This window comes from Copadichromis virginalis, linkage group LG14 (genome assembly GCF_057382275.1).
Source record: "Copadichromis virginalis isolate Kocher_CV1m ecotype Utaka linkage group LG14, C_Virginalis_male_GT1.1, whole genome shotgun sequence".
Classification (NCBI taxonomy): domain Eukaryota; kingdom Metazoa; phylum Chordata; class Actinopteri; order Cichliformes; family Cichlidae; genus Copadichromis; species Copadichromis virginalis.
Window position 1 is genome coordinate 36,730,384 of NC_140631.1, and position 15,808 is coordinate 36,746,191.

The 15,808-nt window shown below is 39.5% G+C and overlaps 1 protein-coding gene across 3 annotated transcripts; it reads right to left on the reverse strand.

Moving 5' to 3' along the window:
- Nucleotides 1–566: 566 nt before the first annotated feature.
- On the reverse strand, nucleotides 567–12,115 carry prdm10 (PR domain containing 10). 3 transcript variants are annotated; one of them, XM_085430688.1, is made up of 23 exons: nucleotides 11,955–12,115; nucleotides 10,700–10,833; nucleotides 10,255–10,416; nucleotides 9,656–9,715; nucleotides 9,461–9,565; nucleotides 8,851–9,025; nucleotides 8,439–8,680; nucleotides 8,040–8,240; nucleotides 7,816–7,888; nucleotides 7,544–7,661; nucleotides 7,326–7,446; nucleotides 6,747–7,016; nucleotides 6,060–6,404; nucleotides 4,636–4,791; nucleotides 4,361–4,540; nucleotides 4,173–4,283; nucleotides 3,398–3,598; nucleotides 3,173–3,307; nucleotides 2,886–3,056; nucleotides 2,292–2,429; nucleotides 1,932–2,106; nucleotides 1,744–1,841; nucleotides 567–1,478 (listed from the first exon to the last, which is right to left on the reverse strand). In XM_085430688.1, the coding sequence occupies exons 2-23, from the start codon at nucleotides 10,769–10,771 to the stop codon at nucleotides 1,290–1,292; spliced, it is 3,498 nt and encodes a 1,165-aa protein (XP_085286814.1). In that variant the 5' UTR covers nucleotides 10,772–10,833; nucleotides 11,955–12,115; the 3' UTR covers nucleotides 567–1,289. The 3 variants fall into 3 exon arrangements, with proteins under 3 accessions (XP_085286814.1, XP_085286816.1, XP_085286815.1); XM_085430690.1 differs by lacking the exon at nucleotides 11,955–12,115 and adding an exon at nucleotides 11,684–11,746; XM_085430689.1 differs by lacking the exon at nucleotides 11,955–12,115 and adding an exon at nucleotides 11,054–11,467.
- Between the last annotated feature and the right edge of the window lie 3,693 nt (nucleotides 12,116–15,808).

A 15,808-nucleotide genomic window follows, 5' to 3' on the forward strand; every position in this document is an offset into this window, starting at 1 on the left:
ATTACAATGTAACCATCTCCTGGTGGCTGCTTTCACCAGTATAAGTCACAAAACTCTAATTGTCACAATCTAGTTTCTTGAAATGAAAGTGGGTTCACTGTACTGTGTGATGCTATCGTGTCAATGTGGCTCAAAATCTCTGAGGAATGTTTCTACCACCTTGTTAAATTTATCCCATAAAGAATTAAGGCAGATCTGAGTCAAAAGGGATCCAAAAATTGTGCCTAGTAACGTGTCTGCTGAGTGTATATTTAACTGTGTTCTAATATGTGGTGTAAAAAGTCTTCATTGGATCATTTTTCAATAAGAAAGACACTACAAATAAAGGTGGTTCTCTGGGATTTCAGAGTCAGGAGTGATGGAGTAAAGCTCCTCATAGTTATAATACATGTCTGCAGTCTTGTTCAAGGTTTCCAGGTTATTTCCAGATTATTTAAAGTCTAACAGCAACTGTATCTCCAAGAACGTTGCATTATAAAACCAAACATCATTTAGGTATGAACTGTGTGTCAGTTACGACAATTACAACTGGCATCTAAAGTAAATAGAGTATCTTCAAAGAATGGAACAGTTTGTATTTACTTTACTAAACAGAGGTATGGTAACAAAGACAAATAATGTGAAATGACTCACTGGAAATTTCTGATTATCAAGTCAGTCCAGACTGTAAAAATAAAAACAACCACATAGCAAAAAGTAACAGAGTTCAACAGAGTAAAATCATACCAGACATGAGCAACAATATTCTAGGATAACAGATAACATGTAACAAATGTGTTAGGACCATGACCCATTTCTGACATTTTGGAATATTTATTCCATATTCTCTTTTATTTATTTATTTATTTTTTTTCTTACAAATACTTTAAGGAATGTGTGCAAAATTACAGATATGCAAAATGGGATATCAAATCTGTAGAAGCTTCCCATCACTTCAATAACTCAAGTATTAGCAGTTTCAATCCCAGTATCTTTTTTTAAAACATGTATTTAGGTTAGGGGTTTTTTTTATTTTTATAATCTGTCCAAAATAAAAGCATCACATTTTTTACTGTCGACTGACTTTATTTTTCTCATAAAGTTCTGGCAGCTTGCAACACAACATTTAACACTTTACAGACACATAAAACTGTGTTGATGCATTTCATCTCTGTATATACACACGTGACAGTGGCAGGATCACATGACAAGGTATTTGTTTATTCATGTGCGTACAAGCTGCTGTGGACAACATGCAGGATTAGTCCGTGAGTCTGCACTGGCTTTGCAAAGTAACATCACTGCACAGTTCAGGGCTTAGTGATGTGAACTTCACTGGTGCCACTACCATTTGTGGTTGTGGTGATGATGTACTGTGTGGTAGCTTGCTGATTCGTCGGCTGCTGCTCCAGTGGTTCGGTGTGTGTCTGGGTTGTGCTCTGAGGAAGAGTCTGTTTCGTCTCAAGCTCAGTCTGACCCTCAGAGATCACGTAGTGTGTCTGTTGGGATGATAACATTTCAAATTATACAATAAATCTTTTTTCTTTTTCCTTTGACTAGGAAAAAGCAGGTTTCAAGTTTCCGCCTCCTATTTTTACCGCATATTTACGTAATCCAGCTTTTAACTGTAAATTATGAAGCATCATCTACTGTTAAGCAACACTTTCAAGTATGGAGCACTGAATATAAAAACATATGCTCATTGTGTAGTACAAAGCCAAATTCAACTGTCATTTTCATCTAACAAATATCAAATTCACTCACCGTTTTCACCTGGTTGCTGCTGACTCCAGATACAGGAGTGCTAGCCTCAGCTATCACATACTGTGCATGAGGTAGTGTCATCATCTGGATTTCAGACGCTGGAAGAACAGGAATATATGATTTTGACTGGTAATCACAGAGCACAGAAGCATCAAAACATACGGCACGTGACTGGTTATGGTACTTACAGTAGCCTCGGTAGTTCCAGTTTCCCGGAATGTAAGCGTGCTGCACCGTCCCCTGCTGCTGGGGGCTGCTTGTCTGGAGGGTGTGGCTCTGGGCTAAAGTGACAGGAGTCAGTTGGGCAGGGCTCAACTCCTGACTAGTCTGCTGGGAGGTGGGGCTGAGGGGCTGACCAGTAACCTGAAAATCAGAAAAAGAGATTCGCGATTAACATTATGGTGCTTACAGGGTTTCGCTAATATGCAGAAAGAAACCTTATTACCCAAATACACTTAAGTTTCAAAACGACTGTTTTAAATGAGTCCTCAAATACAATAACTAATTACTCTAGCTTAAAATTATCCCCAGAGTCAGTGTGGGTTCACCTGGGTGGCACCTTGTCCAGAGCTTGAGGGCTCAGTAACCTGAATGTGTTGCACCTGGATTGGGTGCTGACTGTAACCATGAGGGTCGTGTAGCTGGTTCACATCTACTGTCGGGTGCTGGGAATGTGGGGAAGAAGCCTGGAAAACAGATAATATTACTTATACATAACTGATACATAGCAAACACTGTAACTATTTTGCTTGCATAGTTTCACACACAAAGACTGAAAGGTTCTTTAGAAGCAAAAACTACAACTAAAAGCAGCAATTTTCCAGAATTTTCACAGTAGCTGGTAGTTTTGCAGCTCTAATTACAAACTCAAAAACCACAAAGAAAGTAACAAAAGCTTCAAAATTGCTAGTTTGAACCCTTAAATTAACAAGGTCAACTTAATTAGATAATGAGAGAAAATTCTTCTTTTGATCAGGTAACCATATATAAGCTTCATTTCTGGAACTAGACATGAGTTTACACCAGCATGTTGGCAGTTTATGGAACACCTGCATTCTTTTAGGCAGCATCCTATCGAGATTATCAGCTTCCTAAGCATCTATGAACTTTTTAAATAATGTAGATTAGACTTTCATGCTTACCGGCGCTACCTGGACCACCTGAAGTTGAATGTGCTGTGGCTGGGACAAAGTACCTCCTGCCTGGGAGACAGGAATGTACTGGATCCTCTGGTAATCCCCCTGAGCTGTTCTATAGTCTGTGGTTAGTGTTTGAGAAAGTTCTGTCATAGCCTGGGTCAACAGATCTGTGGTCTGTGAAGAAAAGAAAATCCATACATTGAATATTATGAAATTTCCTATAGGCAAACTTTTCATTTATCCATGTTAAGGCAATATCCTCCTTATGTTTTTGTTTTTTCTTTTCTTACCACTACAGCCTCCGCTGTGGTACCATCTGTACTGATGACTGCAGGAGTGCTACTGATCACTGCTGTAGTCGGGATGGTGTTGGCTAGCTGAGCAAACTCTGGATGCTTTTTCCTGATATGTTGAACCATCTTAGTCTAAGAGAAAAAAAAAAAGCACACCTTATTGTGATTTCTACAAACAATCTCTATGGTAACAAATTTCTTCTTTGATAAAACTTCACTTGCCTTGCTGCTGTACTGTTTGGAGCAGTGTGGACAGCAGACTGGTGCAGTAGCAATGGTACCTGTCAGCTGTGTGTGTGTGCTCAACATAGGGTCTGGCTCACCAGGAGCAGCTGGGCGTAACTTACGGATGCTGGGAGGCAATTCTGCCCCTGGATGGTTTTTCAGTATGTGAGCTTTTCTCTTACTGGCACTCTTGTACACCTGCAGAGATCAGTTCATTTGATAGATTTAGGTCCCTTTGACACTAAATACAAACAAACTGGCACCAATTAATATCTGGCGCTTGACCAAGTGGGACTTGGTACACCTGGCATGTACTCATAGATAAAACAAAGGCAATAATGAGGTGTAGTTATTGGCGTTAGCTCCAGTTAAGAGTGATTAAAAATGACACAGAGGTGGACGCATGAAGTTATTTTAGTTGTTGTTTCCCATGGCAACGCCTATTAAGCGCCAAACAAACATATTTAGACATGTAACCGATGATATATTGGAAAACTAAGAACATAAAACACCTCTGCTGGTAGTGAAAGAAGAATTATCCAATAATCTGTTGTTTTTGGTTTAAAAACTCAATTTATATGAGACTGAAAGCTGATTACTTGCCATCAGAAACAAACTGATGTGACCTGCCCTCTGACAACCCAGACAGGATCCAGCCCCTCCCCAACCACGATTTGATAAATGCATAGATGGACAACAGGCTATACTTTAAAATAAACAAATCAGTCCATCCCCAAGCTCCCTGTGGACAGAAAGGGGGGGATTAACAAACCTTGTCACAGTACTGGCAGAAGTAGTCCCTGTTGGGCTTGATAATTGGCAGCGTTAGCTCAGGCACGTCATCAATACGCATCTCTGGATGACGCTTGGACAAATGATTAACCTGTAACCAGAAGAATAAGAGTCACGACCACTGGAATTCAATATCAGGTTAAAATCTCTCCGTGAGTTGTAGCTCACCAGCATTCCTCTGCGTCTGAATCCCATCATGCACACTCTGCATTTGAACATGAAGCTCTCAAAGTCAGTGGTGGGGACCTTTAGTTTGAGGGTTTTGGAGCGGTGGATCCGGTCAGCCTTCTTGGCCTCTCTGTCAGGATTGTGCATCCGCTGCATGTGCTCCCGCAGCTTATCTTTTCTCTTATTATGACAAAAAAAAATGTCAGATTAGAACACATAACTATAAACTAACCTTATCAAGTGTTATCTCTCAATGCTGTTCCTTTTAATCTTACCTTGAACTGTTTGCCACATGTTGAGCACAGGAAGTCCTTGCGGTCAGAGTGGCGCAACATGTGCAAACGCAGCTTGTCAGGTCGACAGAAGGCCTTGTCACAGTCTGGGCACTGGAAGTTCTTCTCTGAATGGAAGCAGCGGATGTGCTTCTTTACCTAAAGAAAGGCATAGTTTGTGGTCTGGAACTGAGTGTTGTTATGTCTGTAAAGACATCTGAAACCTCATAACAGCATTAAACGTTTTAGTCACAAAAACATCAATGTTCTTGGAAATGGGCCATCTTTAACCTTGACCTACTAATTGAAGAAAACATTCAGCTTTAAATCCACCTGTTTAGAGCTGCTTGTAAGGAGAATTAAAAAACAAAAAAACATGAGGCTATTTCAAATAGCTTTATAGACTAATATGGCTTAATTCATAAACCTTTTTTTTGTTTATTCTTTGCAAACCATAGACATGAAAGTAGGTCCGATCAACATGTTTAGTGACTATGCCCATGAAACCAAAAGCTGTACCTGATTTAAATTTGACTGCCCCCTTAAAGGTTTTCTCTTTCTGCAGCAACAACCTGCTCTGGATGCTCTACACTTGTATCAATACCTGAAGGTCTCATTCTGACACCTTGTAATTTCACTCAGGACCTCAAACTCAAGTAAAGGAACAATTATGAAATTCTCTGTCAAACCGACCCGACCTTCCTGTCGAAGAAAATCACCAGTGATGAGGTCTGAGTGTGAAAGCACAGACAAAACCACAGATTTCACGCCTAAAATGGGCTCAGGTAACTGGAATGAAACTTATATAGCACCTTTCTACATAATTTGAGCACTCAAAACACTTGCCGTCTTTGTACGGACCGGCATTGTTCTCCTTCGTTTTGTACATGACTTTTTGGGGGGCAAAGAAAAAGCAAGAATTTATTGGAACCGGAGAAAGAACGTTTTGCGGTGCTGCAAATGCTTGCATTTGATGCGGTACTTTGATTGTTTTGCCACGAGTTCCCGGCATGCAATGCACGAAAGTCACGTGGTCTGTCAATCTCTATTCAGTCAAACATCCATACAGCACTTTTATCTTTTTAAATCTAGCATTCACACACATGCACACACCGTGGGAGCGAATATTTAGTGAAAATAACCTTCTTTCTCTACCTTGTCTTCAAAATAAAATTCTAGCAGGAGCAAGTCGTAGGAACTGTAGCCAAAGTTAAAAGCAGGTGGAGTCTGATTTTTTTTTTCCATCTTACCTTGTATGACAAAAGACTTTTTTAAACAAGAACAGAAAAATATTTCAGGTACAAGGTCAGAGCTGTACAACTGTTGGTCAGCTAAAATGTCACATGTTAGCTAAGGTCATGTCCAACAAATTCTGTTAGCCCTGAAGGCTAGCTGTTAGCTCATTTAAAAATCACTGTTTCACTAACCTGGATGAAATCACTAAATGTCTTCTTGCACGTAGGACAAGCAAAGAAGCCATCCACAGCATGGACGCCTACATGGTCTTTGAGGAGGTCCAGCCTTTCAAAAGTTTCTGGGCACAGGAGACAAGAATAGGAGCGATTCTCTGTGTGTACCAGGAGATGATCATCCAGGGCCGAATCAGTCGTGAAGCTCTTGCTGCAAATGTGGCAGGAAAAGGTGTAGGCTTCCCGACCATGGACTCGCAGGTGCTGTTCCAGCTTGTCTTTGTCCCGGAAGGCCTTCCCACAGTTTGTGCATTTAAAAGGACGGAAACTCTTCCTGATAAAAAGGTGCTGCAGCGCTGCATTCTGCAAAAGAGAGAGACAGAGATCTACTAGCAGATACCTCAGCAATGTTTTCTGAAATCAGCTAAGACACACAAAGAGGCTGACAGATGCAGTGGAGTGTGTCAGAGGAGGGTATCTCCTGAGAAAAACATTAAACTATGGAAAATGACAAAAGGAATCCCTGAACCTTGTGTTTTTCAGTCATCCTCCAGGTTCCACCTACCTGCACATCCATCTGTGAGGGAAGCAGGCATTGAGGAAGAGAGACACACTGTTGTAAAGCAAGCATGGGCACTATGGCACCACATAAGCTAAATGAAAAGGTAAATGTTGCCTTTAAGCAGACAGAATCTCCAGTTTTACCCGTATTCTCTTGGCACGACGCATGTCTTGCGATGTGAGATGAGCATCTGATTGGACACTCTGTGCCGGATCCTCCTTTAATGGAATAGGCAGGTCTGTACTGGGGGGCGGCGCTACAGACTCTGGAACGGGTTCCCCAGCAGGAGGTATAAGCTGACTCTCTGTCTCTGTCCCGACCTCCCCTTCTGACTCTATCTCCACCACCTTGAGCCCATTCTGAGCTCCCTCTGCATGGTCTTCCACTGGTTTCTCTGTCAATTCGAGCATTTCCTAATAAAAAGATAAAGGGGATATTGTCATTTAGTCTTCCTACTCATCATTTCCCTATTTAGCATTTTTTGACTAATGTTATGATTTGATGAGTTAACATTTTAGTTCTTTTACTTTGCTCTAAGACAAAAGTACAAACGACTTTTCTCATCAAACAACTATTTTATGCATTAGGATTTCAAATGATTGCTTCATAATATCTTAATCTGTAACTTTCCAAAGAATCACTTTGTCTAAATTATCTCGAATCAGTGTTAAATCTTGACCTACTCCATTAATCAACACAGCATGTATTAATGCGCCACTTACTGTTGTCTTCTCTCCACCAGTATCTACTGGTGGATCCAAACGTATAAATTTAGGTGGGCGTCCAGGTCGTCTTCCTGTCCCGAACCTCTTCCTGCCTCTTCCTCGGCCCCGGCCTCTAGACCTGTGCGATTTGAACAACAGTGAAGACGTGATCGGGGCTGAATGCATTAAAAATAAAAAGAACAATTTGAGATAAGGTGATAAAAAAAAAGTTTTACCTGGTAACAGAGTTTAATTTGTCATCGTGCATATTGAGATGTTGCTGCAGTTGTTCAGAGCTCACAAAGCGACGGTTACACTCATAACAAGGCCAGTTCTTCTCTTGCTCCCGAAGCACTGTAGAAACAGGAGAAAGTGAGAAACAGAAGGAACCACGACAAAAACAATAACACATCACCTTTCTGATAGTTTAATACTTCAGATTAAAATAAGCAGGACAGAGGCATGGTGTTAATATTAAGAACAGTAAGGACGGAGTGCTGAGACAAACCTTTTCTCTCTTCTTCTGTAACATCATGAATTTTTTGATTTACAAACTCTGCATATGATGCTGCATACCAGACCTGCAATGGAAAATCTCATTAAAAAGACAGACTCCAGTGGTTTCTTTAGATATCCTTCATGTTTTTCACACTCTATTAGTTCTGGTTTGCGGCCTCTTAAAGCAGTTAAATCAAACTCAAATGAATGCATTCTGCTCTGAACAACACTGACCTTTAGCTCTTGCTTGGGTTGGATATTCTTGATAGTTGTGTAAAATATCTCTGAGCCGTACTGGTAGGCCACCAAGTTCTGCTCTAGGTGATTCTGAGCAGGTCTCACAAACATCATCCAGTTGCAACTGTCCTCATCAGAAAGGTCCAACCACATGTCATTAGACTTCTCTCCATCCTTCTCTGCATCCAGCAGACACACCTTAGTAAAAAAAAGAAAGACAGATCACCAATCCAGTTTAAATCTCTGCTTAGGAGCTGTTTATATAGACATAAAAACTTTGTGGTATCCTGTATTTTCCCAGAATTCTCACTTACATTTTTTTCTTCCATAGAACAGTGCAAGAAAATACAATTAAATAAATATTGTAAATATCAGTGCTGTGCAGCAATTACTTACTTTCAAGTGAATGTAGTGGTCCTGCAACTCGCTCTGTGGAACCAGTGGCCCCTCCACAGGACCAAATTGTGTGCGCTTTGGGATGCGTCTCTTAGAAAACACTCCGCCCAGGAAGCGGTCAATGTACAGGACCAGAGGAAGACTGGCTCTTGCTTTGGACATCACCGGCCGGTTGGGGATGGGGTGGAGAGGACCGTGCTTCAGACAAACTGAGGGGTTTGCAATATTACACTCCTCGCACCCTGACAGAACACAATAAAAGAGCAAAGTCACCACCAATAGGTATAAAAAAATCTAACTGAAAACATTTTAAGGAAACTCACTTTCACTAAAATCTAAAAAGGCATTTTGGCAACCCGTATGAGGAAGCATAACCATAACATTGGACTTTTATTGACAACACTTAACTTACAGAGGTTGTGAGGGTTAAATGATTGAGGCTGATGCAGTTCCCAGTCGTCCATCTCAGAGTCTTCATCCTCATCTTCATCAGAATCGTCTGTTGAGTCTGTGGCCCCAAGAGGACTAGAAGGAGGGTCTGCGATGTCACCCATGGAGGTGAGAGAATTGGACACAGACAACTGCTCCTGTGGGAGGGGTGGAGGGGGGATTCCAAACAATGTAACAACATTCTTTGATCACGTAGTCATTTTAAAGTCAGGAAACATTTTTCTATATTCTTTTTGAGGGACTGATGCTGAAATGAAAATGTTAGCTAGTGAGATTTCTCAGGATGATTTTTGTTGCTAATCCATCATATGTCATTATTTATGCAGTGCAGTATGTCAGTAGAAAAAGAAAGACTGCATGCATCTGGTTACAGCAATAACTGGTAATGGAATTACAAAATAATGTTTCTGCTTGAATTTGTCAATTAGAAAGATGAAGCTCATCATTCATGAAACAGTTTGTGCTTGTGTTTCCCTACTTTGTACCTGAATGGATGTTAAAAACAAAAGCAGACAAAGGCTATTTACTTGTTTGAAAAGCTAAACAGCTCCACACAAACAATGCATCCTCACCTGGGAAACCGGCTCCAGGATAGCTTGTGGCGCATCTGCTACATTACTGAGAACATGCAGATTGGCTGCATTCATGTTCTGCCCGCCAGGCAGTAGCACTGTGACCTATAAACGACATTTAATTGGTTAAGGGTTCTCTAAAAACAATGTGGTGCAAAAGAGAGCAGGTAATTTGACAATAGCTGATAAACTCACCTGTTGAGTTGTACCGTCCTGCTGAATGTAAGCCACTTGTGGCTGATCAGCAAATACGGTCTGAAAGAACAATGAGGTGAGTATGTGTACTTTGCAGTGAATAATGTTGTCAGCACATGACCTAAGTGAACAGGCCGCCATCCATCCACTGCCTGAAACCATCTGTTTTAGTTCCAGTTCCCCTCCTTTTATTTCAACCTTCTTTAACTTTAAACAGTTGGCTTGTTTGTCTGTTTTATCCATATTAGGAATATCTGTCCAAATTGACACCAGAGCCAAGACATGAAAAAAAAATACCTGATACCTGAACTTTTGGCTCATAGAGAATATTTGGACGACAACAACATTACTTGAAACTTTGGCTATATCGAATATGGCCAAAGTATAAGTATAATTATTATTTTTTGCAAACTGTCTTATATAAGTCATGAAGAATGGCTTTCATAAAACAGGAGCCTAGTTAACACATTGTGTCCTGTTTGTATTAAACACCAAACACTGCCTGCCTAACAGGGCATATCGTCCTACTTACACATGGCATGTTCATGCCTAAAATGTCAGATAAAAATATCTCTCCTCTGAATAAGATCCCATCTTACCTGAGTGCCATCTGCAGGGTGTATGTAGACCAGTGTGTGCTCTGCAGACTCTACCGAGGTATAGGAGTTTCCATCTGCTGTATAAACCACCTGCTGCTGTCCTCTGTCTGCCTGATCCCCACTGTACACTATTTGGGCCACAGTGCCACCTTCAAAATGCACCTGCAACATGTGTATACATAACACAAAAGCTTTGAACCATCTGCAGCAATATTACATCCGATTTGATGAGCAGGAAACATTTATTTAGATGGGTCACTCTTTTCCATAAAAGTAAATGGTGAATTGACGATTTAGCAGCCACCTGTGCCAGCTGACAGAAAGTGGGTGTGTGCAAAAGATCAATTGTTAACATGCTTAAATTATTATTATTACACATCTTGCATCTTTTCAGTTTGTATGACTCTGCTGTAGCTGTTCAGACAAATCAAATAAGACGGTGGACCTGTGTGCCGTTGCTTGAGTCACTGTTAACAGTCTGACTCCACACTGCTGAGGGTTCCTGCTTGGTCTCCATGGCAGCAAGGTGCCAGGCCTTTCACCACAACGATAACTTCCCTCCTTAGACAGCCACGGTGTCTGCAATCCACAGAGATAAGAGGATTTGTGTTATTTTAATTAAAATAACAAAACATAACGATAAATAGAATAGCTAATACAGAAGGGGAGACGCTCATGTCATTGGTAGTTTGACGTCTAAAATCATAGACTAGCATTCAGAATTACATTTTTTGCAGTTTTTTTTTCTACAGAAATGTTAATATTGTTAAGTATATTTATGAATGGGTGTCTGTCACACCTTCATCGATGTCATATTATACTTGTCGTTGTATTAGTAGCTGTGAAGCTGCAACAATGGAGTACTGCAGTAGCCACTTTTGGGCTACATGGAAAAAGATACGAGCCCATAGGCCGTTTGAAGCTGAAATTTTGGCTCGCCAGACAGCGTTTCGCTCGGGTGACAGAGCATGCAAGCCAAAATAAAGGCAGCATGTTTCTTCGTGCACAGAAAGGACACACAAGACTCTCAGCGGGGGTACGAGGGAAAAGGCGGTTTGCCGGCAAGGCCTCCCGGAAAACTGTGTCTAAATACAACCGCACATCGGCACAAAAACCACGGTGAAAAATCATGTGTCGGTAAAGTAATTCAGAAATCTACTTGGTATAATCAATATTAGATTCAATTCCCCCCTATTTTAACCCCGCAGGTTCTCAGTCCCAACCGGACCATACCACAAAAACCAGTGCTGTAGAAACCCGGGCATATACTGCACTGCTACATTAGCATTACGCTCATATAGTCCCAATGTAAGGCCGCACTTTGAGACAAACATAACTTGTCAAGCTGAATGACATGGACCACATTTTACATTTTTTAGGAACATTGGTTTTGAAGCGCTAAGGGCCTGAATTATTTGGGTAGACCCACCCGTCCCCCATTTCTAGTTGAGTCCAGCCCTTCAAGTCTACTGTGAACAAGGAAGAACAGGCTCCATTTTGGGTGGGACTAACAACAACGGCTACATCTGAAGAGACCTACAGAAAAAAATACATTTTGTACCGATTTAGCTACGCTTAAACAATCCGCACATTTAATGTACAGTAACGGAGAGACTACGAAGCGATCGAGCTACAGAACGGGTCGTTAATCAGTCCCGGGTTTTCTTTAATTTTCTGGAAAACGTACAAGTTGTTCTTACCTCAGAATGGTAGCTGCAGAGATGGCCGCATTGCATATATTAACATAATCTGCCTGGTAACTCGCAAGCTCGTGGTTTCTGATTGGCAGTTAGTTACTTAAGAACAGGCGGGTGTGTTAGTTTAAGACGTTATTTTAACAAAATGTTTTTTGTATTCAGAGGACATATAAATTATTTTAAAATAAACACTGATGTTATAGTTGTAACTTCCTTTCGTTCTAGTTATAACATTTCAGTTTTAGCAGTTCATTTATAGCCAATCAAAAAATTATACCCTGTGGTCATCCAATTATATTTAATCACATCTACAGAGGCGATTCGCAACCTGTCAAAGTTGTGGTAACATTTTTACCACATCCATATGTGGAATATACAAATAAATCTCTTTATTTGTACATATAAATATTTTTTATGTCTATTAAAGAGTGGAGTTGTGACTTAAATACCACTGGAAGCACTACTGGTCGATTCCCTGTCGTGGACGCGTAGAAAGTAACGATCATCAAGTCAATTTAGCTGTAATACAGATTTATTTCCGGTACTTCCGGTTGTTACTGTTTTGGCCTGAAAAGGTCCGATGTCCACCTGCAACAGCGTATCTTTTCTATGTGCTAATTCTTAGTTTCACACAATTCTATTACTAATGTCTGAGTGTCTTTTGAAGCTGATTACCGGAACAATGAAATGCCTGTCTTTCTTGCAATGATGTTGCAGAATCAGAATACTTTATTTATTCCTACGTAAGTTATGTGATTACAGTTGCTGCAAAACAATAAGAACAGTAACAGATTAAATGAAGTTTAATAATACAATATAGTACAAAGTTAAATAATAATAAAAGAAATAGCTCTAATATATATAAATAGCTCAATTATAAGTATCCAGAATATTACAGGGATTGAATATGTATATTGCTCTTATAGTTGTAATGCTAGTGCCCTTAGATCTCCACTAGAGAGAGCCAAATACTCCTGGTAGAGGTTTTTCATGTTTATCTCGCTTTTAATGCAGTATTAAAATTATTTATTCTAGTATGATACTACTGGGTTTGCGATCCAGTAACGTTTGTAACCTTCAAGAAATTAGGCCACCACAGTGGTTGCTTTGTTTGATTGCTATAAAAGTAGATTTGCCATCACTTCAATCAAGTGCAATATAAACAATCATTGATTCTTGCACTTCAGTCTATGCTCAATCACCCACCATTTGTCATTTCCTGTTATTTTTTGTTTGTTTGTTTTACAAAACCATTAAGAGAACTTTGAGTGTTTGAACAGAAGGCCATCCATAATTGTGAAATGCAGCAATTTAGGAAAGACTTGAGCTCCTCATTCAGATAACAGCCTGGAGTAAGTATATGAGCAAGATTGTCAGTGGAATAACCTCACTGCAGAAAAATATTACGACTTTGCCTTTTATGGTGGAGCCGCTGCACAGAATAGACTGTAAAAGATATGTGAAACCCTGCTTTGTGTGTTTTGAAGAGCATTCAAATGACTTTTATTGAGGAAAACCATCTCGTACCTATTCGAAAAAGTACAGCAACAGGGAGATTGGCTAGAACTGATCTGAAGCAAGAAACTTCAAGATGAGTTTCTCACTGTCCTCAAGTGGTTTGGCTGAAACCCAGACTGAAACACTGAGTATCTGTGAATAAACCTGGTGATGCTTCCTAGTATGCTTAAGAGAATCTGCCAACAAGAATGAGAAATCATCTAAATCAAGGGTGTCAAACATAAAGCCCGGTGGCCAGAACGGAATCCAATTTAGTCCACTAGGTTGGCTTTAGGAAATGTGAAGCAAGGCATAAATGTTTAACTTTTAACTGTATTTTCATAAGTTTTACAGCTTTGGCTTCTGATAAACACTTCCCTCATTGCCATTCATGCTATCCCAAAGTAAATGAGTAATATATAAACAGGGAAATCACAGAAAACTTCCTGTTTTTTCACATCTGTTATTTATATATATATATATATATATATATATATATATATATTCACTGGTTCAGGCCACTTAAAATCAAAGTGTATGTGACCCACAGTATGAAATGAGTTTGACATCCATGATCTAAATCTTACTTGTAATGTCTACCCAGGAAGTTATAATGACTGCTAGATTGACTTCATGGGTCTGATTATATTTGACATCAAGTCCACAACACAAACCCACTAGATCCTGCTGATTTCATGTAATGAATGAGTACTAAATACTTAACTGGGGGAAACTGACACTTCGTTGTGAGTTTGGTTACTTCATACTGAGACAATTCCTTAAACCTCTGAAATGTAACTCCACAGTTCACGTTGGATTTTGAATGCCTTCAGATAACTAATTAATTAACAGGTAGCATTACATTCAAGTGAACTTATTTTATACAGCCAAAGCAATTTTTTATTAAATAAATAATTTTAAAACAACAACAACAAAGTAAACATGTCATTTGTTGCATTCTCATTGGACTATATTAACTGGCAAGCCGAAACAGGAAATTAATTATCTCTCTTTTTTTCTGGATGTATTTTTACTCAGGTATCTGGGGATCAAACTGACACATACCAAAATTAATCTAAACATATGCAAATTAGAATTGCTCTGACACATCTAACAACTGATGTTATAAAAATTAATAACCGATCCGTGCATGCTGCCTGGAGCAAAAATCTAATTTACATGAGGCTTTTTTCAATAAACCATCAGAGAGAAATAGAACTGACACTCTAGTAAAACAAACTCAAGTCACAAAACACCCAAGCTGCATGTGTGTGCGACTGTGTGTTTATAATTACCTTATGTAAACAAAGAAAATCTAATTTTCTTCTGTGATGTTATGTTCAAAACTGAGGCATGCTGCTCACATCATTTGCAATCTTGTAAAATAGTCAAAGTCTATTCACTATGTTTGTATACAAATACTATGAACAAGACAAGTATCAACGGGTATCGTTTTAGTGAAAAGTGCTTTTTCCTGAACATGTTCTGTTTAGCTAACAGCCTAAATGAGTAAGTTTTGCCAAATGGACCGTTGAGGAAAGACAGAGATGCCCAAAAGAATCCTGAAAGCTTCTTCAGAGCTTTCAGGTTGAATGTCTCCATAGACCTGGCATCCAGACCTCCACATGTACAAGACTGTTTATTTGTTTGCCATATGATGATGTACTCCTAGCCATGCTCTCTTTCAGCTTCAGTCCCATTCACAACATTACAGCATAACTTTTCTGATTTAAAAAGCTAAAAAAGAAAGCTAAACAAACTAAAGTGATGTTCTTAAATTAGAAATCTAACTAGAAAACTGAACCTTTCATGTATTACTACAGTTCAAGGTTCTGAGATTGAGTTAGTATCTCAGTACAAGTACTTTGAAATTACAATTGATGACTCACTATTGTTTACACCTCACATTAAGCAGCTGGTCAAGAAATATAAACTGAAACTTGGGTTTTACTTTAGAAGAAAGTCCTTTTTCTCATTTGAGGCAAGACAGAGCGTTGTAGTTTCCACGTTTATTATTGGACTTGATTACAGTGATGTTACTTATATGCATGTGTCCAGGGAAGACCTACATATGCTAGTTTCCGTCTATCAAGCGCACTGAGGTTCGTTACAAGTTTTAAAACTCTTATTCACCGCTGAACATTGTATGCATGGGTTGGGTGGATTCAACCACTGGGATATTCTTATCTATAAGGTAATTGTTGGTTTGCCCCCAATTTATTTATACACTTATATTCATCAAAATGTGTGGGAGGTCTTAGGTCCTAAGAGTTATTCATTTTATCTGTTTCAAAGGTTTGCAAATTATATATGCATTATATACACCGTATATATGTGTAGTATTGTTGCATTGTTTTCTT